Consider the following 25479-nt stretch of genomic DNA (forward strand, 5'->3'; position numbering starts at 1 on the left):
ATTAATCCAGGTGCTTCTTGAATGCTGCTGTTTTGTCTGCTTCCACTACCTCCTCTGGCAGCATAATCCAGGCACTTATCACCGTTTGCGTGAAAAACCTACCTTGCACATCCCTTTTAAACTTGCCCCCTTGCACCTTGAACCTGTGTCCCCTAACAATTGACCTCTTCACCTTGCTTGTTCTTGATTAATCACTGCTTCTCCAAATGCACATTCATTCTGTCTTTCAGAATTGCTTTCAATAGTTTCTTCACTACTGAGGTTATACTGATTTGCCTAGAATTTCCTTGTTTATCCGTTCTTGAATAACCATACTGGCAGTCTTCCAGTGCCTCTCCTAAGGCCAGAGAGGAATTGAAAATTTTTGCAAGCACCCTGCTAAATACTACCTAACTTCACTTAACAACCTTAGATATCTTTCATCTGGCCCCAGAAATGGATCTACTTTTAACTGTCAAATCAGTTAGAATCTTCTAGTTAGGCTAATTTTTAAAAATTGTATCACAGACCTTCTCCCCAATTTCTACAGCACAAATTACTGCTATCGTCGTAATAAATCCTTTGTTATCCTTTAATGCATTTGTAAAGCAATTTAGGATTTTCCTTTATCCAGTATCACATCTTCTTTTAACTCTCCTTTTTGAATTCCATTATGTGCATTCAATACTCCTTTTGGGCTTCTGCTGTTCTGAGCCCTCAGTGTCTGCATAAGCCTCCCTGTATCTCCTAATCCAATGCTGTATATCGCTCAATATGGCCATTCGTCATGGTACATATTAGCATGAACCATATGAAAGGAATGTAGTCCTACAGGTGAGTATAGGGAGTTAGGACAAAAAAGAGTTGGGCCTCAAAGGTAGTACTCTCAGGGATACCACAGTGTCACATGTTAACGGATGTAGATATGACAGGATACATCAAATTAAAATATGGCTGAAGAAATACTGCTGAGGAAGGGATGCAGATTCCTGGGATCGGTTCTGGTCACATCTAGGTAGGATTGGGGCCAATGCCGCCATGGTACGGTTTGTTTGTGCTAGAATAGGGACCTGATGAGGGAGACAGAGAAAGGGTAAACAAGGATAGAGACGAAAGATAGAAAATCAAGAAGCTAAAGTAGAAGGCAAAAAAAAGGTGAAAAAACAAGTGGGGCCTTAATACAAAATAAAGCTAACAAGGTAAACAGGACAAGTCTAAAAGTATTGAAGCTTAATGCATGGAACATTCCCAATAAGGTAGACAAATCAACAGCACAAATAGATATACATGTTTTTCATATCATTGAAAATAAAGGGACATGTTTGAGGATGACCAATGATGGGGACTGAGCACCTGGGGATGTTCAACATATAGAAAGAACAAATAAAAGAAAGGAGATGGGTTAACATCGTTAGTAAAGGATAGAAGCAATGAATTGTGAGAAATGTCATAGGCTCAGAAAGTCTTGATGAAGTCTTGATGGAGATGAGAAATACCAAGGGGCAGTAAATGTTGATGGAGATCGTCTATAGCTCTCCTACAGATTAAGTGGAGATTAGGGGAGGCATGATCCCCTAAAGAGGACATTAAAGACATATGCAATCTCAGTACAACCTGTTCAGCCACCTTCAATGACATAAACTCAAACACCTTCCTGGTCCCACTGCTCCCACATCCCTTTTGAAATCGTACACTGTATTTAATAATTTCCTGATTATTTTCCAGTTTGAAATTGCTAAGCATTTGCAGCCATTTGTCTTTTCCTCCTACAACAGCTATGAACAGAAATTTGCTTTGTATATTTAAAAATGTGTGACATAATTGCAATAGTGACAAAAGTAACAAATGCACCACACAGTGACCTCCAAGGCCACGCACAAACCTACCGCGAGCTCCAACATTACATAACCTCGTGCACGGAAATCACGCGTGCGTGTAAAACCGTTAGAAAAATGGACGAATATCAGAGCGGAGAGGAGGTGAGTGACAACTGGGGTTAAAAATAATGTGAGTCATCTGGGTTCAGTATTCAGAAACTGGTAGACGACTTGCCTGGCCTCTGCAAGTCACAGGCTATTTACTGTGTAAAGGAAATGAAGGCCGTTCGATATTTGATTGTTTCTGAGCGACGTTAAAAGTCATAATATCCGGAAGGGAAACGGGGCCAACGAGACAACAGCAGTTAGAGAAAGGTGGTGATGGGGTTCGTGGAATGGGAAGAAGGGAGATGTAGAGGTGAAGGTTTGTGGGCATCGTGGGATTGGCGATGGTGGGTTGGAGGTGCAGTTGGAGGATTGGGGCAACAGATTGGGAGGGTGTAGATGGGGGTTGCCTGATTGTAGGTTAATGATCGGGGATTTGCGGTACTGGGAAATGGTGAGGTGAAGCGAAGCGACTGAGTTGTGGCATTGATGGGGGAGGTTTGTGTGAGAAATGGGTTGCAAGATTGAGAAGGACATGGGGAGGGTTTGAGGGATTGGGAGATGGAGGTGGAATTGCAGAGTTGATATGGAAATCAGGTTGTGGGATTGAGAGTGAGAGATGTGGCAGATTGTAAATTTGTGGAAGGAAGATTCCTGGGGTCATAGACCTGCAGCATAAAAAAAACTTTGCCCCATTGCTTCCTTGCCTGTCAAAAATAACCATCTAACTAATGATCCCATTTCTCAGCACTTTGTCCAAATCCTCTGTGCCTTGGTATCACAAGTGCATATCTGGTTGATTGTTTGCTGAGCTGGTGGGTTTGTGTTCAGACATTTTGTCACCAAACGAGATAACATCATCAGTGAGCGTCTGGTGAAGTGTTGGTGTTCTGCCCTGCTTGTTGTTTATGTGTTGTGGTGGGTGGTATCATTTCTGGTTCTGTTTAGGATAGGTTGGTAAATAGGATTCAAATCTATGTGTTGGTTACTGGAGTTCCAGGTTGAATGCCACGCCTCGAGGAATTTCTGTGCCTTTGTTTGGCCTATCCCAGGATGGATGTATTGTCCCAGTCAAACTGGTGTCCTTCTTAATCTGTGTATATGGATACCAGTGACAGTTCTGGATGTAGGTTTGCTCGCTGAGCAGGAAGGTTCATTTTCAGATATTTTATTACCATAGAACATAGAACAATACAGCGCAGAACAAGCCCTTTGGCCATCGATGTTGCGCTGACCTATGAACTATTCTCAGCTCGTCCCCCACACTATCCCAAAATCATCCATGTGCTTATCTCAGGATTGTGGCTGAGTTGACTACCTTAGCAGGTAGGGCATTCCACACCCTTGCGACTCTCTGCATAAAGAACTTGCCTCTGAAATCTATCACCTCTCAATTTGTAGTTATGCCCTCTCGTACAAGCTGACATCACCATCCTAGGAAAAAGTCTTTCTCTGTCTACCCTATCTAATCCTCTGATCATCTTGTATGTCTCTTAGCCACCTTCTTTCCAATGAGAACAAACCCAAGTCTCTCAGCCTTTCCTCATAAGACCTTCCCTCCAGACCAGGCAACATCCTGGTAAATCTGCTCTGCATCTTTTCCAATGCTTCCACATCCTTACTGTAATGGGGCAACCAGAACTGTACACAATATTCCAAGTGTGGCCGCACCTGCGTTTTGTATAGTTGCAGCATGATATTGTGGTTCCAGAACTCAATTCCTCTACCTGACACACCATATGCCTTCTTAACAGCGCTATCCACCTGGGTGGCAACTTTCAGGGATCTATGCTCATGGACTCCAAGATCCCTCTGCACATCCACACTACCAAGAATCTTTCCATTGACATGTTATTCTTCCCAAAGTGCATCACCTCACATTTAGCTGCATTGAACTTCATATGCCACCTCTCAGCCCAATTCTGCAGTTTATCCAAGTCCCCCTGCAACCTGTAACATTCTTCCAAACTATCCACTACTCCACCAACTTTAGTGTCATCTGCAAATTTACTAATCCATCCACCTATGCCTGCGTCTAAGTCATTTTTAAAAATGATAAACAGCAGTGGTCCCAAAACAGATTCTTGTGGCACACCACTCGTAACTGGACTCCAGACTGGATATTTTCCATCAACTACTACTCGCTGCCTTCTTCCAGAAAGCCAGTTTCTAATCCAAACTGCTAAGTCACCCTCAAATCCATGCCTCTGCATTTTCTCCATCAGCCTACCATGTGGAACCTTATCAAAAGCTTTACTGAAGTCCATGTATACCACGTCAACTGCCCTACCCTTATCTACATGCTTGGTCACCTTCTCAAAAAATTCAGTGAGGTTTGTGAGACACGACCTGCCCTTGACGAAACCATGTTGACTATCTGAAATCAAATTGTTGCTTGCTAGATGATTATAAATCTTACCTTTAATAATCCTTTCCAAAACCTTTCCTACAACAGAAGTAAGGCTCACTGGTCTATAATTATCTGGGTCATCTCTGCTGCTTTTCTTGAACAAGGGCACAACTTTTGCAATCCTCCAGTCCTCAGGTACTTAACCTGTAGACAATGAAGACTCAAATATCAAAGGCAAAGACTCTGCTATCTCCTCCCTAGCTTCCCAAAGAATCCTCGGATAAAATCCATCCGGCCCAAGGGACTTGTCTACTTTCACACCTAGAATTGTGCATAACTAACCTCGATCCTTTCTAGTCTAATATCTCGTACTTCATTCTTCTCCTCTACAATATTCTCCTTTTCCTGAGTGAACACTGATGGGAAATGTTCACTTAGCACCTCTCTGATCTCTACAGGGTCCACACTCAACTTCCCACTTCTGTCTTTGACTGGCCCTATTCCTACCCTAATCATCCTTTTATTCCTCACATACCTATAGAAAGCTTTAGGGTTCTCTTTCATTCTATTTGCTACAGACTGCTCGTGTCCTCTCTTTGTTGTACTTAACTCTCTCTTTAAATCCTTCCTAGCTGATCTGTAAGTCTCCATCACCTCATCTGAACCATCTTGCCTCATCAACACATAAACCTCTTTCTTCTTCTTAATGAGAGATGCAATTACTGTAGTAAAGCACGGTTCGCTTACCTTATCACTTCCTCACTGCCTGACAGGGACATTCCTATCAAGTAAAAAATGAGGTCTGCAGATGCTGGAGATCACAGCTGCAAATGTGTTGCTGGTCAAAGCACAGCAGGTTAGGCAGCATCTCAGGAATAGAGAATTCGACGTTTTGAGCATAAGCCCATCCTGATGAAGGGCTTATGCTCGAAACGTCGAATTCTCTATTCCTGAGATGCTGCCTAACCTGCTGTGCTTTGACCAGCAACACATTCCTATCAAGGACATGCAATATCTGTTCCTTAAACCAGCTCCACATTTCGATTATCTGCGTCCCCTGCATTTTGCAACCCCATTCTATACATCCTAATTCTTGCCTAATCGCATTATAATTGCCCTTACCCCATCGATAACTCTTGACCTATGGCATGTACCTATCCCTTTCCATCGCTAAACTAAACGTAACTGAATTATGGTCACTCTCTCCAAAATGCTCACCTACGACTAAATCGAACACCTGGCCTGGTTCATTACCAAGCACCAGATCCAGTGTGGTCTCCCCTCTTGTCGGCCCTTCAACATACTTTGACCTCTTACTGTTAGAAACTGACCAGCTCTGCTATCTCTCGATATTTTAATTTCTTTACCTGCTACTGTGTTCTTCTTGAGTAAATCTTGCCCACAGAGCTGAGGTCTTTGTTGAGATTGAATACCATCCTACTATCCAGCCTGTGACTACGCCATTCAGTTTCCTGCAGTTACTCAACTTCTTGTGTTGGAAATTCTGGGCAGCATCAAGGTAGATAAGACCCCAGGGCTGGACCAGATATATCCCAGGTTCCTATGAGAAACAGGGAGTGAGATTGCTTCACCTCTGGCGATAATTTTCATCTCTCCATGGGGGTCATACCGGATGATTGGAGAGAGGCGAATGTTGTTCCACTGTTCAAGAAAAGGAATAGACAAATTTCTGGGAATTACAGACCAGTCAGTCTTGCGTCTGTGATAAGTAAGATACTGGAAATGATTCTGAGAGATGAGATTTATGACTATTTTAAAAGCATAGTTTGATTAAAGATATTCAGCATGGCTTTGTGAGGGGCAGGTCATGTTTCACAAGCCTTATGAGGTCTTTGAGGATATGATGAGACAAATTGATGAAGGTCGAGCAATGGATGCGGTGTACGTGGATTTCAATAAGGCATTTGTTAAGATTTCCCACGGTAGGCTCATTCAGGATACAGGTAAATTTTGGCAGTCTGGGTGCAGAATTGGCTAGCCAAAAGATGACAACAAGTGGTAATGGATGGAAAGTATTCAGCCCAGAGGTGACTGTGGTTCCTGCAGGGATCTGTTCTTGGGCCTCTGCTCTTTGTAGTTTTTATAAATTACTTGGATGAAGAATTGGAAAGGTGGGTAAGTAAGTTTGTCAATTACACGAAGGTTGATGGAGTTATGGACAATGTGGAGGGCTGTTATAGGTTGCAATGTGACATTGACAAGATGCAAAGCTGGGCTGAGAACTGGCAGATGGAGTTCAACCTGGATAAAGGCGAAGTGATACATTTTGAAAGGTTGAATTTGAATGCTGAATACTGGGTTAAAGGCAGGATTCTTGGCAGTGTGGAGGAACAGACAAGTCTTGGGGTTCACGTGCATAGATCCCTCAAAGTTGCCACCCAAGTTGATAGGGTTGTTAAGAAGGTGTATGGTATTTTGGCTTTCATTAACAAGACGATTGAGTTTAAGAGCCACGAGGTTTTGCTGCAGCTCTATAAAACCATACTTAGAGTATTGTGTCCAGTTCTGGTCACCTCATTATAGGAATATATACATGCTTTAGAGAGGATGCAGAGATTTACCAGGATGCTGCTTGGATTGGAGGGAATATCTTATGAAGAGATGTTGAGTGAGCGAGGGCTTTTCACACTGAAGAGAAGAAGAAGAGAGGTGACTAGATAGAGGTATACAAGATAATGAGAGGCATAGATAGAATAGATAGCCAGAAGCTTTTCCTCGGGGCAGAAATGGCTGTCACAAGGGGACATAATTTTAAAGTGATTAGAGGATGGTATAGGGGAGGGCCTAAAGGGCCTGTACTGTGCTGTATTGTTCAATGTTCTTTTGGAATTTTCTTCACTAACTGCTATGAGTTCTTATCATCTCTGGAAGTGAGTTTTTTAACACTTCCAGCAGAATAACCTCTGAACAATCCTTTTGTCCTCTCTATCTTTAATGCTGTCACCTATTTATCGAAGTTGCTATGTTTGATTCTTTTAAACTCAACATAAGTCTGACCTGGTTCCTCCTTTATGTTTCTGAACTGTTGTCTGTATGCTTCTGGTCTGAAAATGTGTTACTGGAAAAGCGCAGCAGGTCAGGCAGCATCCAAGGATCGGGAGAATCGATGTTTCGGGCATGAGCCCTTCTTCAGGCTCATGCCCAAAACGTTGATTCGCCTGTTCCTTGGATGCTGCCTGACCTGCTGTGCTTTTCCAGCAACACATTTTCAGCTCTGACTCCAGCATCTGCAGTCCTCACTTTCTCCTGTATGCTTCTGGTACCAATTCGTAAGCACGCAACATAGTTTGTTTGACATCTTCGTTATCTCTTGATACTCATTTGTCAGCGCTGCAAACGCCTTACTAACCCTACCTACTAACTTGGTCTGAATTAACATTGCCCACACAGTCTGGCCAATTCACCTGCCTGGCCCATTTCTCAAAGGAAATGAAAAAGGCTTCTACATCTTTTTCATCAAATTTTGGTAATGATTTGACATATTTGTGTTTATCCCAATCAGGTCTTTGGCTACAGTGGCTCTGCTCATCATCACTCTTCTGCTCACTAAACATATCTTCTACCTTCATTTCCATCCTTTTATGTCGGCTATCCTGTTTAATTTGCAACTTGAAGTTCAAACGCTGTCTTTTCCTTTTAGTCTTTTATCTGCTTATAACAGTAATTCAAAATGTTTCTGTTCCATTTCTTCCTCTTCTGCCTGGGCCCTTCTTTCCTTTTCCTATCTCCAAATGTCTAATTTTCAATTTAATTTTTTCTAACTCCACTGCACCTGACTGTTTCTGTGGTAAACCTAAATGCTTGCTTACCTCAGTTACAATTTCAGCTTTCTTCTTATCCCTAATTAAACCCAATTCTAACCTGTTTGCTATGTCTAAAAGTATATCCTTCCTCTCTTGGCAAATTTGGGAAGCGTCTTCAAACCCCAGAACGTCTTTAGCAATGTTAAGAGCCATTTCCCTACTTTTGATTTAACCAATCACAAGTAACCAAAATAAAACACATTTTTCTCACCCAGTATTTATTTTACCACCCCAGTTTTCTTAATACTTGGATTTATGTAAGTGGGACTTGTGTTTATTGGAATAGCACACCAGCAGAATTTTGTTCAGTTAGGGAATAGTTAGTGGTTCGAGCGAAATTGTTCAGTTTGTTAGTAGTTCTGTTAATTTGTTCACTGTTAGGATTAGATTAGGTTAGATTAGATTACTTACAGTGTGGAAACAGGCCCTTCGGCCCAACAAGTCCACACCGACCCGCCGAAGCGCAACCCACCCATACCCCTACGTTTACCCCTTACCTAACACTACGGGCAATTTAGCATGGCCAATTCACCTAACCCGCACATCTTTGGACTGTGGGAGGAAACCGGAGCACCCGGAGGAAACCCACACAGACACGGGGAGAATGTGCAAACTCCACACAGTCAGTCGCCTGAGTCGGGTATTGAACCCGGGTCTCAGGCGCTGTGAGGCAGCAGTGCTAACCACTGTGCCACCATGCCGCCCATAGGGTGAAATAAATTGTTACTTGTTGCTTATAAAGGATGTTGCTTATCAGGATTTCTTTCATTTATAACAGATAGGGGGTGAGAGGCAGGTTAAACCAATTTTCACACTTCCTCACTGCTGCCTCACAGTTCCAGAGACCCAGGTTCAATTCCCGCCTCAGGCATCTGTCTGTGTGGAGTTTGCACATTCTCCATGTCTGCGTGGGTTTCCTCTGGGTGCTCCGGTTTCCTCCCACAGTCCAAAGATGTGCAGTTTGGATGAATTGGCCATACTAAAATTGCCCGTGGTGTTAGATGAAGGGGTTATTGTAGGGGAATGGGTTTGGGCGGGTTGCTCTTCGGAGGATCAGTGTGGACTTGTTGGGCCAAAGGGCCTGTTTCCACACTGTAAGTAATCTAATCTAAAAAAAAGTAATCTAAAAAAACCATCAGATTTAAATTTGATTGATTTTCAGTTTCTAAGTGCTTGGTTTAAATTAATAGGCTGATTTCAAGGTAGCTGCCAAAACATCAAAACAAGTCTAAAGCTTTCAATCACACAGGCAATTGATACATGTTTCAATTTTAGAACTGTCTGTACATTTTCAGTTCCTTACAGACACATTTTCTATATAAATTTCCAAGCATAGAAATACTCTACCTCTTAAAGGAGCCATGCACTCTTCCCCACCCGCCCTCCCTGCCCCTCCATTATTTTTACAAACAAGTTAGAGCTTCCTGCCTTCCAACTTTATAATCGTGTGCAGTTCTGGAATCCATATTATAGAAGGGTTGTAACAGTACTGGAGAGATTCCAGAGAAGATTTACCAGGATGGTGCCTGGGCTGGTGGATTTCACTTCTGAAGAGAGATTGGATAGATTGTAGTTGTTTTCCTCAAAGATAGATTGAGAGGGGCATGATTGAGATTTGCAAAATTATGAGGAGCATAGCTAGAGCAGACTGGAAGAAACCTTTCCCTTTGATAGAGGGATCAGTGTCTAGGGGGTATAATTTTAAGGAGATAGAACATATTGGTCATTCTGCTATGACGTTGATGCAAAATCGCTATAAGGTGATTGACAAATTGGAGATACTGTTCCTAAAGTGTGAATTTTTAAAGCATATATTGGTTATAATATGTTTCTGGCCCCAAGAGTTTAAATGGTGCTACTTCTTATAACACAGGATTGCATGAGAACAGAACTACCATGTTATACCATAACTGACTGTTGGACGGGCCCTTTGGCCCACGATGTTGTTTCAAACATGATGCCAAATTAAACTAATTCTTTCTGCCTGCCTTTTGTCCATATTTCCCCCCATTCTTCGCATATTCTAAAAGTCGCGGAAATGTCCTCCATCACCATCCCTGGCAGCGCATTCCAGACTCCTACCACTCACTGTGTAAAGATCCTGCCACTCATATTGCCTTTGAACATCCCCCCTCTCACCTTAAATGCATATCCTATAATATTAGACATTTTGACCCTGGGGAAAAAAGGTTCACAGTCAGAATCGATCTGTGCATCTCATAATTTTATAGACATCCATCAAGTCACCCCTCAGCCTCTGTTGCTGTAAAGAAAACAACTTGAATTTTTCTCCTTACAGCTCATATCCTCTAATCCAGATAGCAATCTAGTAAATGTCTTCTGCACTCTATCCAAAGCACGCCCGTCTTTCATCTTCAATTCTGCAATCTCCCCATAATTAATGCTCAATCATGCAACCTGATTTCGGCATCAATTCTGCAACACCCCCTCCATTTCCCACAGCCTCTATGTTCTCTTCAATCCTGTAACCCATCTCTCCTCACTGATTCCACAAACCCTCCCCATCAATCCCACCACAATTCCATTGCCCCACAATCCCACTAAATCCATTCCAATCCCACAATCACAAGCCCCCATCTTTTATCCCACCTGACAATTTTTTTTTCTGGGATGAGAAACTTTGGTAACACAGCTTGGTAAAGTTGTGACACTTTTCCCTGTAGAAGAAAAAGTCAAGAGGAGATTTGATTAACATATTCAATATCCTGAAGGGTCTGAAAAGTAGACAGGAGTAAAACCTTTTGCTCAGATGTAGGAATGATGTGGAGGTGCCGGTGTTGGACTGTGGTGGACAAAGTTAAACATCTCACAACATCAGGTTATTGTCCAGCAGGTTTATTTGGAAGTACAAGTACACAAACCTTTATCCAAAGTGCTCAGGACCAGCTAGTTTTTGAAATTCAGAATTTTTCGAATTTCAGTATAGGTGCCATTTTGATGGTGAAATTTAAAAACGACTTAGCAAATAGCAGATTCACTGTGAGTACTACCGGCCCTGAGATAGAATTGGGGCCTGCCAATGCTGGGCCATTGCCACCCCCTGATGTGGTATCTGAGTGACACGCATCGAGTGGGTGTGGAGTTGGGTTAATTGTTTGCATGCCACACAAGCTTGTTAATGAGATAAAAACTTCACAAAATCCTTTGGATTTTGGAGCTTTTCAGATTTCATAATTTCGGATAAAGGGTTGTCTACCTGTACTAGTTTTCAGAGTGCTGCTCCTTCATCGGGTAACTAGTGGGGCATATATTAAAACGATATATTGAGCAAATCTAGATTGCTGTTAAGTCTTTCATCATTTCGAATGGTTTGCAGGATTTGGTTATCCAATCATGAACCGAAACCTGCAACCCATCCTAAAAGATGAAAAATTTAATAGCAATCTAGACTTGTTCAATATATCATTTGAATTGCATGACACTGTGATTTTGCTTTAAATTCTGTGTCTTATGAACCTACCCCACTAGTTATTTGATGGAGGAGCAGCACTGTGACAGCTAGTATTTTTAAATAAACCTGTTGGACTATAACCTGGTGTTATATGATTTTTAGTAGATGTAGGGATCAAGAGCATAGATTTAAGGAAATTGACCAAAAAAAAGATATCTGAGGAAAATCTTCTTCTCACGGTAATTACGATGCATTACTTGAGCGTGTGATGAAAGCACACTTAATTGCATCATTCAAGAAAGAATTGGATTATTATCTGAAATGGAAGTATGTGCAAGATTACAAGGAGGCAGAGAAATGGTACTGAGTGACTTCTTTTATGTGTGCAAGCATGATGGTTTAAATTGCCTGCAGTTTTGTTAATAACTATAATATGATTAACCAAAACCAAGCGTTGATGTATAGAGGATCTTGTGATTCTTGTAAGTAGCCATGCAGATAAATAGCGTGGTAAAGAAGACATATGACATACTTGCCTTTATTGACTACAAGAGTCAGGATGTCACATTGCAGCTTTATAAGACTTTGGTTAGGATACACTTAAGGGTATTGCATGCAATTCGAGTCACCATGTGAATGAAAGAGGCTTTGGAGAGGGTGCAGAAAAGTACCAGGATGCTGCCTGGATTAGAGGGTATGAGCTATAAGAAAAGGTGAGAAAAACTCCAGTTGTTTTCTCTGGAGCGGCGGGGGCCAAAGGAAGACTTGTTAGAAGTCTCTAAAATTATGAGATACATAGCTGGGATTGACAATCAGAATCTTTTTCCTTGAGAGTTGAAATGATACATTTAATGTAAGGGGAGGAAAGTTCAAAGGAGCTGTGAAGGGCAAGTTTTTACATAGATAGTGGTAGGACTCTAGAATGTGCTGCCAGAGGTGGTGATGGAGGCTGATTCCACAGGAGCGTTTAAGGACATTTAAATAAGTATTTGAATATGCAAGAAATAGAGTGATATAGACCAAGGGCAGGCAGAAGGGATTAGTTTAATTTGGCATCATGTTCAGCACAACAGTCTGTGTCAAAGGGCCCGTTCCTGTTCTGTGTTCAAAGAATTGTATTTATTTCTGCTGGATAGAGAAGGCTTGGAAATGTCACATAACATTTTCAAATTAATAATGAAACAGGACAGTGCCTTAACATGTATCTTCAGGTTTTATCGTGTTGTCTGAAAATCCAGAATTACAATCACTATGATGTAACTATTCTATCAGCCCATCAAGTCAGTGCCAAACTCTATAGGAGCCATTTAGCTGGTACCAGGCCTAGATTTAGCTAGGCCAGTTAGAAATCATTGATTTTTGCAATTAATCTGGAATCAAACATAGGACATTGTGATTAAACATGGCAAATTTCCTTTTGCAAGGGCATTTGTGTACTTGGGTGCTTACCACACTTTGGTCATTAGTCTGCAACCATCTTTTTATTCCAACATTTTTTTAAACTGTGTCTAAATTCCCCAGTGGCTGTGGATTTTGGATACTCAGGCCCAGCCATTTGCTGGCTATGGTTTTTAATCAGGGTTGAACAATATCTCGGAAACTAGAAAATACTATGTCATAGTTTATAATTTTTTTGCATCATGAATGATTGTCAGTTGCAAGCCTTGACTATACAGTGTTATGAAGTTGAAGGTGTGTACTTTAAGAGAGTGTGAATGCTGTTCTGAACTGACAGCTTACAAACACCTGTGTATGTGACAAGATGACAGTCCCAGATTTTACTGGAAAATTGAAAATATATAACATTTGGCTGTGAAATGGATACCTGAATTTTGTGGGCTAATGGACAACAGTTGAATTTAATCAGTCAGTTTAAATTATGCTGCAGGATACTAAATCCCAATCGAGTTTGAATTTATTGTTTTGCCACCATCGAGACAGAAACGCAGGGAGAGCTAACATCTTGCTCTCCAAGAAATTAGGAAGCATTCTATCAAAGGTACTTTTTCATATGAAACATACTCACAGTAAAAAGAAAGAAGATGGCCCAGGGAGATCCATAGCCAGAAGAGGGAAAACAGAAGAAGACAGCAGCTACCTGGTTTTGGAATTAAATTGGTGTAATTTTAATAAGTCTTATTGGAGCAGTATTTTGTTATAGAATTGGAGGCAGATAATAAGCAATTAAAAGAAAGAGGGACATGGAATTGTGAATAATTATTTAATGTTCACTTTTAGAGTTAAAAAAAGGATGTTAATTTCTTTAAATAGTGGAATTTGTGAGTTCTCTGTCACTCATATTTTAACAGATTATGAGGTGAGATGAGCTTTTCCGGGTGATTGGTTTAATTAACAGAGGGGTTCATCTCCGTACATAACAACAGTGAATAGATTTTTTTTTAAGTAAGAGCATTTCAGAAAGTCTAAAACTAACCTTTTTCTTTCCTCTTGAGACTGCCTTTATTGTCGACGAAATTAGTGGCATTATTAAAGAGGTAAGATGTTATTGAGAACAATTCAGTTCTATCTAAATTTTTAACACTTAGCTGTGAAAACTTATCAGTTTTCTATTACTTGCAGTCAATAGAGGCTGCAATTGGTGGAAATGCATATCAGCCGAGCAGAGTTAGCCAGTGGACAACAAGTGTGGTGGAACTGTGTCTGAGTCAACTCACTAAGCTGGGAAAACCCTTCAAGTATATTGGTAAGTGTTAAAAATAATTGGATGAATCAATGAGACAGAAGTATACTCTGAAAATGTCTTGCAACACATCCTTTGTGTTGCTTAATTGCTATGTTATCAATACGGACTTGTTGACTCTTTGTAGCAGTATAGGAAGACAGTAAAGAGAGTATGAGAAGACAGTATTAACTGACATGACCTAAATCAGTGAATTGTCTTTAGACATTTAAATAGTGTATGTGGTAAAAAAAAAGGACGGCTGATTAGAGAATGGTTAGTGCCATAAATGTTTAGGGCTTATGCCAGAAACGTCGAATTTCCTGTTTCTTGGATGCTGCCTGACCTGCTGCGCTTTAACCAGCAACACATTTTCAGCTCTGATCTCCAGCATCTGCAGACCTCACTTTTTACTCTAATCAGCGAGCAACCCATATTAGGATTACTTTTGACCAATGGCTTTGGATAATTACTGACCTCATAGTGAAAACACTCCACAGTTTAAACAAGAGAAGCATGTATCTAAGACTCCTAATTTGAATTTGCATGAGAGCAGAGCTGGTGAAAGTGAACTGTCCGTTTTGGTTAAGGGATAGGTCATTAGAGATGCATCAACAAACATTTATGGGGATATTCCAGAAAGCACGGAATAGATGCATTCCACCAATAGTCATAGTCATAGTCATTGAGTGATACAAGGAAACAGACCCTTTGGGTCTATATTGACCATAATCCCAAACAAACTAGTCTTACCTGCCTGCACTTGGTCCATATCTCTCCAAATATTTCTTATTCACATACTTATCTAAATTTCTTTAAACTTTTTATCTGTATCCACATCCACCACTTCCTCTGGGAGTTCATTCCACACGTGAACCACTCTGCATAAAATAATTGCCCCTCATTATCTTTTGAAATATTTCTCCTTTCCCATTAAAAATATGGTTTTAAAATCCTCCACCTTAGGCAAAAGACACCTGTCATTCATCTTATCTATGCCCTTCATGACTTTGTAAACATCTATAAGATCACCTCTCAGTCCAGTGAAAAAAGTCCCAGACTATCCAGCCCTCCTTATGACTCAAGCCTTCCACTTTTGGCAACATCCTGGTAAGTCTTTTCTGAAGCCTCTCCTTCCTATAATGGGACAACCAGAATTAGACAGTGAAGAGGCCTCTTCTCAGTATTCCAAATGTTGTCTAAAGCTGCAGAGCAGTTAGCTTAACTTCTGTCATAGGGAAAATTTTAGAAGCTATTTTTAGAGACTATTATTTAAAAAAAAACAGAGCATTGATAAATTCAAAGCAAACATGTGGATCAACATGGTTTTGTCAAAGGTAAATCATGTTTAACTTTAAAAGTAACTTGCAATGAAGATAAAGAGGAATCAGTGATTGTTTTGTACACAAACATAGGTAGCAAAGTGACTCATAAGGTGGACATAAGGAACCTGCAAAGGAACATAGATAAAGTGAGTGGGCAAAGATCTGCCAAGTGGAATGTAATGTGGGAAAATATGAAATTGTCCGTTTTGGCAGAAAGAGTAAAAAAGAAGCATATCACCTAAGTAGTAAGAGATTACAGAGCTCTGAAATGCAGGAGATCTGGGTGTCCCAGTGCAGATTCAGCAAGTAATCAGGTAAGTTATGCTTCACTTAAAGAGACCAGAGCTGAGCAGGAGCAAACAGAGCGCAGTCTGAGAAGATTAGAAAATATAAAAATTTACTTTGTGGATTTGGGGTGTACACTTCGGGACCAAAGCTGAGTGGGAACGAATGGAGAGCAGTCTGGGAAAGTAAGAGTTTCAGATTCGGTAGAAGTTTTGACTGGAGCGAAATTGAAAAGTGACATCATGGGAGGGCTATGATTTGATTGACTAAAAAAAGGGGGTCTGCTAAATTTGAATTTGTGTTAAATTGAATCTTGTTAATTTCTTGGTTACAACTTACATAAGCAGAGGTACAAAATCGGTTAATTTTTTAAAATTCAAAACTAATGAAATAAAGTAAGGAAGGAGGGGTCAGGTGATGTGTTGTTTCAGCATGATGTGGGAGCTGGTCGACCCCATTTGATTCGCAGTGACCACTTTTGTCGTAAATGTTGGTTGCTGAAAGAAGTCCGTCTCAGAGTTGATGAGTTAGAGTCTGACCTTCAAACCTCGCGACACATTAGGGAGGGGGAGAGTTATCTGGATGCTGTGTTTCAGGAGACTGTCACACCCCTTAGACTAACTAACTCAAATTCAGCCAGTGGTCAGGTACAGGAGGCTGTGAGTGAGGCAGGGAGAGGGATCCAGGAGGTAGATTTGCAAAAACATCAGCACGTGTCCTTGTCCAACAGGTTCAAGAATTTTGTTCCTTGTATGAATGGAAATGGAGATTGCAGGGAGTATGAGCCAACTGACAGCAGCACCAAGGTGCAGGGAAAAGTTCAAATCGAGAGAGAGCAGAGAAATGTTGTAATTGGGTCAGTATAGTTAGAGGCATAGACACTGTTCTGTGTGGCCAGAATGAAGAGTCCCGAAGGTTGTGTTGCCTGCCTGGTGCTCATGTTCGGGATATCTCATCTGGGCTACAGAGGAACTTGGGGTGGGAGGGTGAAGATTCAGTAGTCGTGATCCATGTAGTTATACCAACAATAGAGATAAAACTAGAGCCGAGGGCAGTATGAACAGCTAAGGGAGTATGAGTAGTTAGGCAGAACCAATAAGGTAATAATCTCTGGATTACTACCTGACCCATGAGCTAGTTGTCACAGGGTCAATAAGTTTGAACAGGTAAGTGCATGGCTCAAAGATTGGTTTGGGAGAAATAGGTTTGAAATGGGACACTGGCATTGGTGAGGAAGAAGGGACTTGTTCCAATGGGACGGACTTCATCTCAACCATGTTGGGATCTGAGTCCTAGTGAATCACATAACAAGGACTGTAGACTGGGCTTTAAATTAAATAGAGAGGGAGGGCTCATTAATAGAGGAAATTAGAAAACCCGAATTGAAGGAGGAGGTAAGAGCGCAGAACTCAGGAGAGGTTATTAAAATCTCCAGCACAGACACAAATATGAAAGAGTGTGCAAACTTCAAGCATATTGGATGAATGAATGGCAATGATTAGATTCCCTACAGTGTGGAAACAGGCCCTTTTGGCCCAAAAAATCCACATCACCCCCTCCGAAGAGTAACCCATCCCCCTCTGACAAATGCATCTAACACTATGGGCAATTTAGCATGGCCAATTCACCTGACCACATCTTTGGACTGTGGGAGGAAATCCACGCAGACACTGGGAGAATGTGCAAACTCAATACAGACAGTCACCCAAGGCTAGAATCGAACCTGGGACCTTGGTGCTAGGAGGCAGCAGTGCTAACCACTAAGCTACTGTGCTGCTGAAGAAGGATGGTTAATGTAGAACTGACGGTATTATATCTGGAAACAAGTATCAGGAATAAGGTAAGTGAGTTTGTAGGGTAGTTCAAAGTTGGCAGCTATGATGTAGGGGACATCACTGAGCTGTGGCTGCAAGGGGATCTGGATTGGGAGCTGAATATAGAACATGGAAAATTAAGGTGCTGTACACGCCCTTCGGCCCTCGATATTGCGCCAACCTGTGAAACAAATCTGAAGCCCATCCAAGCCACACTATTCCATTATCATTCATATGTTTATCCAATGACCATTTAAATGCTATAAAGTTGGCGAGTCTACTACTGTTGCAGGCAAGGCATTCCACGCCTTTGAATACTCAAAGGTATACATCCTATCGAAAAGATAGGCAGGTGGGCAGAGAAGGTGGGTATTAGTAAGAAATTAAATTAAATCAGTAGGAAGAAACAAAGTAGGGTCAAATGGTGTAGAATCTGTGTGGGTACAATTAAGGAAAAATCGAGGTAAAAACATCATAGTTGGAGTTATGTGCAGGCCTCCAAAAAGTTGTCAGGAGCTAGGGCACCAGAAAGGAAAGGGGGAGACTAGGAGAGCATTAGTGATAGGAGATTCAGTGGTCGTGAATGAGACTTTTGAATGGTATGTTGCCTCTCAGTTGCCAGGGTCAGGGATGTCTCAGACCAAGTCTACAAGATTCTTGGGGGGGGGGGTTAAGCGAACAGCCAGAAGTCGCGGTACATATCGGTACCAGTGACATAAGGGTTGAGGACCTCAAAAGTGAATATAGGAAGTTAGTTTGGAAGTTAGAAGGCGGGACGAGCAAAGTAGTAATCTCAGGGTTACTACTGGTGCCATGGGTTGGTTAGACTATGAACAGAGAGTGAATACAGCTGAACACATGGCTGCAGAGCTGGTGTAGAAGCTGGCTTCAGATAAGTAGATCATTAGGATACCTTCTGGGGAGAGTGGGACCTGTACCAGGAGGACAGGTTGCACCTGAACTGGAGTGGTACCAATATCCTGGGCAGGAGGTTTGCTAGAGCTCTTTCGGAGAGTTTAAACTAGTTTGGCAGGGGGATGGGAACCATAGCTATGGATCAGGTGATGGGGTAGCTAGTGAATAGGCAGATACAACAAGCAGACAGTCTGTGAGGAAGGATAGACAGTTGATAGGGCAAAGTTGCAGTCAGTGTGATGGGTTGAAGTGTGTTTATTTTGACCAGGAAGTGTCAGGAATAACGGTGATGAACTTGGAGTACCGATCAGTACTTGGAACTACAATGGTGTGGCCATTAGGCAGACTTGGATATTACTGGGGCAGGAATGGTTGTTGGATGTTCCAAGGCTTACATGTTTCAAAAGGAATAGGAAGGGAGGTAAAAGAGGCTGCAGAAAGGCATGTTGTTAAAGAAGGGTTTGTCTACTGAGTCAGTATGGGTGGAAGTTAGAAACAGGGAAGGAGCAGTCACTTTATTGGGAGTTTTCTATAGATGCCTCAATAGTAAAGTGACACAGAGGAGCAGATTGGGAGGCAGGTTTTGGAAAGGTATAGAAGTAACATGGTTGTCATAGTATCTTGGTTATCATGGGGTGACTTCAACTTCCCTAATACTGATTGGAACCTCCTTAGTGGAAATAGTTTGGATGGAGCGGATTTTGTCAGGTGCGTCCAGGAAGGATTCCTGACTCAATATGTACATAGACTGAGTAGAGGGGAGGCCATACTGGATTTGGTGCATAGCAACGAACGACGTCAATTGTCAGATCTCTTGGTGAGAGAGCATTTTGGTGATAGTGATCACAACTCCCTGATGGTCACCTGAAGACCTGAGGCCAAATGTCCTCAGCAGTCTGACTCAAGATTGGATATCGACAGACTCTAATCTCACACCTTTAATGCATTGTCCGAGCTGAGGTATCGGTATTTTTTGTAAAACCTTAGTATCTTGAGAATGTGACTTAAAAGAAGTTCTGTGATTTAAATATTAATGAACTGAAATCTGCAATCCATTCTAAAAGATGAAAGGCTTAACAGCAATCTAGGTTTGTTCAATATATCATTTCAGTTGCATGACTCTGTAATCCTTTGCTAAAAATTCTGTGTAATATGATCCTGCTCCACAGCTACGTGATGAAAGAGCAGCACTCCAAAAGCTATTGCTTCCAAATAAACCTTTTGGACTATAACCTGGTGTTGTGTGATTTTTAACCAGAAAAGGCAAAGTTATAGTGATCATGGGGGATTTCAATATGTGGGTGGACTGGGAAAATCAGGTTGGTTGTGGATTGTAAGAAAAAAGGAATTTGTGAAATGTCTACAAATGGCTTTTTAAAGCAGCTTGTGGTGGAGCCTATGAAGGATAGGCAATAACTGGATTAGTGTTGTGCAATGATGCAGACTTAATAAGGGAGCTTAAGGTGAAGGAACCCTTAGGAGGCAGTGATCATAATATGATTAAATTTACTCTGCAATTTGAGACAGAGAAGATAGAATCAGAGGTAACAGTATGACAGCCGAATAAAGGCAGCTACTGAAGCATAAAGCTTAGTAGGAAAGACAGTGGAAAAACAATGGCAGTTTTTCGGAGTAATTCAGGAAACACAGCAAAGATGCACCTCGCTGAGAAAGAATCGTGGTACAGGGAGGATGAGGCAACCATCGCTGATTAGGGAAGTCAGGAATAGCAGAAAAGCAAAAGAGAAAGCATAAAATGTGGTAAAGGACAGTGGAAAACCAGAGGATTAGGAAGCTTCCAAAGACCAACAGAGGGCAAAAGTAATGAAATAAGGAGGGAGAAGATGTAATACGAGGGTAAGCTAGCCAGTAATATAAAGGAAGATTGTAAAAGTTTTTTTTAGGTATATAAAGGGCAAAAGAGAGGCAAAAGTGGACATTGGACCGCTGGAAAATGACACTGAAGAGGTAGTAGTGGGGAACAAGGAAATGGTTGAGGAATTGAATAATTATTTTGTGTCAGTCTTCACAGTAGAAGACATGTAATATCCCAAAAGTTGAAGAGAGTGAGAGCTGAGAATGGTGGCTATCACAGAGGAGAAAATGCTAGAAGAACTGAATGGCCTAAAGATGGATAAATAAGCTGGACCAGATGGACTACACTCCAGAGTTGTCAGAGAGATAGCTGAAAAGATAGTGGAGGTGTTAGTGGTGATCTTTCAAGAATCGCTAGAATGAGGAAAATCACTAACGTTACACCTCTGTTTAAAAAGGAAATGAGCCAAAGACGGAAAATTACAGACTGATTAGCCTCACCTTAGTCGTGGGTAAGATCCTGGAATCCATCGTGGAAGATAAGTTTTCTGAATACTTGGAAGTGTATGGTAAAGTTGGGCAAAGTCAGCATAGTTTCATCAAGGGGAGGTGATGCCTGATAAATCTGCTAGAATTCTTTGAGGACGTAACGAGCAGGTTAGACAAAGGAGAGCTGATGGATGTTATCTACTTGGACTTCAAGAATGCCATTGACAAGGTGCCCCTCAAGAGGCTGCTGAGTAAGATAATGGCCCATGGTGTCAAAAGCAAGGTGCTAGCTTGGACAGAAGCTTAGCTGTCTGACAGAAAGCAGAGAGTTGGAATAAAAGAGTCCTTCTCAGCTAGGCAGCTGGTGACAAATGGTACTTCACAAAGCTCAGTGTTGGGGCCACAACTTTCCACTTTATACATTAATGATCTAGATGAAGGAACTGAGGGCATTCTGGCTAAGTTTGATGACGACATAAAGATAGATAAAGGGATTGGTAGTATTGAGGAGGCGGGGAAACTGCAGATGAATTTAGACAGATTAGGAAAGTGGGCAAAGAAGTGGCAGATGGAGTACAATATGAGAAAGTGTGAGGTCATGCACTTTGTTGGGTAGCATAGAGGCATGAACTTTTTTTTAAAGTAGGGATAAAATTTAGAAGCTTGAAATGTAAAGAGACTTGGAAGTTCTAGTCCAGGATTCTCTCAAGGTAAACTTGCAGGTTGAGTCAGTAGTTAGGAAGGCAAATACAGCAATGGCATTTATTTTGAGAGGACTTGAATATAAAAGCAAGGATGTGACAGACCACATTCGGAGTATTGTGCACAGTTTGGGCCCCACATCTCAGAAAGGATGTACAGGCCCTAGAGCGTGTTCAGAGGAAGGTCACAAGAATGGTCCCAGGAATGAAAAGATTAACAAATGAGAGATGATTGAGGACTCTCTGTTTATACTTGATGGAGTTTAGAAGCATGAGGTGGAACCTAATTGAAACATACAGAATATTGAATGGCCTGGACAGAGTAGATATTGGGAAGATGTTTCCATTGATAGGAGAGGCAAGGATACTCTAAGGCTATGGCCTCGAGAGAAGGAAAGATCTTTCAGAACGTATTTAAGGAGCAACATTTCAGCCAGAGTGTTAAATCTATGGAATTCATTGCCACAGAACACTGTGAAGGCAAGGACATAGAATATATTTAAGATGAAGATAGATAAGTTCTTGAATATCAAGCAGATCAAGGGTTATGGGGAGAAAGTGGAAGAATGGGTTTGAGAAACTTACGAACCAAGATTGAATGGCAGAGCAGACTTGATGAGATGAATGGACTAATTTCTGCTCCTATTTCTTATGGTCTTAAGAGTTGAGTAGTTGTGCTTCAATTGTCCGGTGTGTTGGTAAGGTCGTATCTGAAGTACTGTATTCAGTACTGGTTATGGAAGGCTGTTAATGCTTTGGAAGCACTTCAGAGAAGGCAGTGCAAAACATTGGCTTTGCTTTCTCTCCACAGATACTGCCAGACCGGCTGAGTTTCTCCTGCTGTTTCTGTTTTTGTTTACCAGTGGAATATTTGGAATTGCAGAATGCCTTATTAAAGAATGCTAGGTAGGCTAGACCTGTATCCTCTGGAGGTGACTTAATTGAATCATCTAAAATACTGGAGAGACTTGAACGGGTGAATGTTAAAAGCATGTTTCCTCTTGTACGAGAATCAAGAACTATTTTAAAAATAAGATGTTGCCCATTTAAGATAAAGATGAGAAACTTTTTTTCTCTGAAGTTGTTGTGAAACTCCTAAATATTTTTAAAGCGAAATAGATTCTTGATTACAAAGGAGCTGTAAGGTTATTGGGTTATGCAACAATGTAGAGTTAAGATAAAATCAGATCAGATCTTAGTGACTGGTGGAGCAGAATCAAAGGACCCCTGTCCCATGCTTTTTTTTTGTTCATATTGTAATGATGCTGCTCCTTTAATAAGGTATGTTTGGGGGATCTAAGATGGTAGTGATCTGAGAAGATCACACTGCAGAGCTTTGCATCGCAGCAGGAGCAGGATGGTCCTTTAACCCACCCAACCCAGGTCATCAGGATTTCTTGGGCGTTGGAAAGATTGTGGAGCCCCAAGAAACATTTAAAAATTGACTTACCTATATTTTCAGCTGTCCAGAAATACCTTAAAAGGGAGGAGGAGCATCTGAGGCCGGGCCTGCAGCTCAGCCTGCAGCAGCCTCGGAGCCGATTACTCTCCAGGACTTGGTTAACCAGCTCTCGAAATCTCGCGAGATGTTGGGGAAACAGATTGAAGAGAAGCTGGCTCCAGTCTCTCTCATGCTGCAGAAGCACGAGCAGCAGCTGGGAGACCTGGAGGAGAGGACGGATGAGGTGGAGCACAGGGTCACAGTGGTGGAAGCTGATGCCAATTCATTCAAGGAAGAGATCCAAGCCCTGAAGACGCAAGTTCGTAATTTGCGTGACCAAGTGGATGATCTTGAAAACAGGGGCAGGAGAAAAAACATTTGGATCATTGGTCTGCCTGAGGGTAAGGAAGGTGAGCGGCCTGTGGAATTTGTTGAAGATTGGCTTCTGAAATTCCTTGACTTGGAGACTGGTATGAGAGGATTGAAGACAGAGAGGGCTCACCGGGTCGCAGCACGGAGGTCAGGTCTGGGTCAACGCCCTCGTCCTTTCCTGGTGCGGTTCCATCATTACCGGGATGAGGAGAGAGTCATGGAGGCTTCCAGACTCCCAGGGAAGGATCCAAAGGCCCTAATTTACAAAGAGTCTAAGATCATGTTTTTTCAGGACTTTTCAGCGGCGGTGATCCAGAAATGAAAATCGTATGATGGTATCAAGAGAAGATTGAAGGAGTTTGGGATTCAGTACTCCCTGAGATATCCGGCAGTGCTTCGGATCACCTTAGATGGATCCATGCATCTCTTTGACACATCGGAGATGGCAGGAGACTTTGTGGACAAACTAACCTAATTTAAACAATTGTAGTATGTATAAATATTGTTGCTTGTGTATGCGTTTATCATTCTGTAAAAGAAGTGGAGGAAATCCAGTTGGAGCTTTGTTTTTCCCCTTTTTTCCCTCTATTGATAATAATTTGGTTCAAACTATGACTGGCGATGAATAAGATGTACATTTTAAATTTCTAAGTTAGGACATACCAAGGGATGGGTAGGATATTTATTCCCTTTTTTTTAAATAAAAGAATTTTTTTTATTCATATTGATATTCTATGGGGTGTTTATTCTTTTTAGCTTGTGCTTGTGATGCAGCTCTAGCTGGGAGAAGTGAAGGTGGTTGAGATGGTTAGATGCCTATTTATGGGCAGTTCGGGATGGATAGTTGCCCCCTCCGAGCAGGGGGTGAGTTGCCCTACTCAGCGCTGTTGGCGCTTTATATGTTGGTTTGTTTTCTGGTTTTTGTTGTTTTTTATTTTTAATAATTTTGTATGTTTGTTAAATGTAGTGGTTTTAGTTTATGTAGTTATTATGGACCATGCAACACTAAGGCTCAGCAATTTGTGGTTTGGGTTCCTCCTCTCTGGAATTTAACTGGAATTGCAGAAGATTATGGCTAATGATTTGATTAAATGGTGTACCTGGAATATCAAGGCAAGTCACTCACCAATTAGGAGGAAGAAAGTACTGAAGTCTTAGAAAGGAGAAGGTGGATATTACTTTGTTACAGGAGACACATTTGGACGACAAGGAGCATCTGAAATTACAGCAGAATGGCTTTGACTGAGTTTATTTTTCATCATTTAATATCAGAAGTAGGGGTGTGGCTATATTGGTAAGGAAAAATCTCTCATTTAAATTGTTGGAATGTGTTAAAGACACATACGGGAGGTTTGTAATTCTTAAAGCCTTGATAAACGGGGAAGAAAATGGCATTTTAAATGTTTATTGTCCCCCAGCTTATCCTCTTAAGTTCTTGGTAGATGTCTTTTCTAAACTGATAAGTCTCAAGTCTCGGCACATCATTATAGGGGGAGATTTTAACTGCCTCATGGACCCAACAGTAGACAGGTTGCCTAAAGGTCCCTCGATACCCTCTGCACAAACTAAACAGTTATTGGCTCTGTTTGGGGAATTAGGGTTGGTGGGCATCTGGAGGTGTCTCCACCCTACAGGTAGGGATATCACGTTTTTCTCCAAAATACATAGATGTCACACGAGGATTGTTTTTTTTTACCCCTGCGGTAACCCTGGATATGGTGGCATTCTGTACGATTGGTAATATTGTCATCTCTGATCATACTGCAGTGTACCTTATGGTTAAAATTAAGGATATTACTGTGGATTCAAGGTACTGGCAAATGGACCCTTTTATTCTCATGGACAGCAAGTTTGTGGAATATTTCTCTAGGGAATTTTCGACATTCCTAGACATCAACATAGGTTCGGTTGATATCTCATTCTGTTCTCTGGGAAACTGCCAAAGCTAATGCCAGAGGGTTAGTTATTTCATATTCCACAACTGGGAAGCGGCAGAAGGGTGAGCAGCAACGTCTCCTTGAAGCACGGTTGAAGGCAGCCGAGAAGGCCTATTTTGACAGACCCTTGTTGGTCAAACTACAGAGGATCACGGCACTGCGATCTACACTAAGTTCCTTGCTCACGCAGACAGCAAAGAAGGAGTTGGCTTTTGCAA

The 25479-nt window shown here is 41.5% G+C and overlaps 1 protein-coding gene across 2 annotated transcripts in view; it reads left to right on the forward strand.

Moving 5' to 3' along the window:
* Positions 1 to 1861: 1861 nt before the first annotated feature.
* The window catches only part of LOC132819460 (dynein light chain Tctex-type 1-like), a 68841-nt gene continuing 45223 nt past the window's right edge, over positions 1862 to 25479 (forward strand). Inside the window, exons 1-3 of one of the 2 annotated variants that reach the window (XM_060830985.1) lie at positions 1862 to 1958; positions 13941 to 13982; positions 14068 to 14191. In XM_060830985.1, the coding sequence (XP_060686968.1) occupies positions 1932 to 1958; positions 13941 to 13982; positions 14068 to 14191 (193 nt within the window). In that variant the 5' untranslated portion in view covers positions 1862 to 1931. The remainder of the gene's footprint in view (positions 1959 to 13940; positions 13983 to 14067; positions 14192 to 25479) is intronic. The other variant, XM_060830986.1, reaches the window with a different exon arrangement.

This window comes from Hemiscyllium ocellatum, chromosome 10 (genome assembly GCF_020745735.1).
Source record: "Hemiscyllium ocellatum isolate sHemOce1 chromosome 10, sHemOce1.pat.X.cur, whole genome shotgun sequence".
NCBI classification, from domain to species: domain Eukaryota; kingdom Metazoa; phylum Chordata; class Chondrichthyes; order Orectolobiformes; family Hemiscylliidae; genus Hemiscyllium; species Hemiscyllium ocellatum.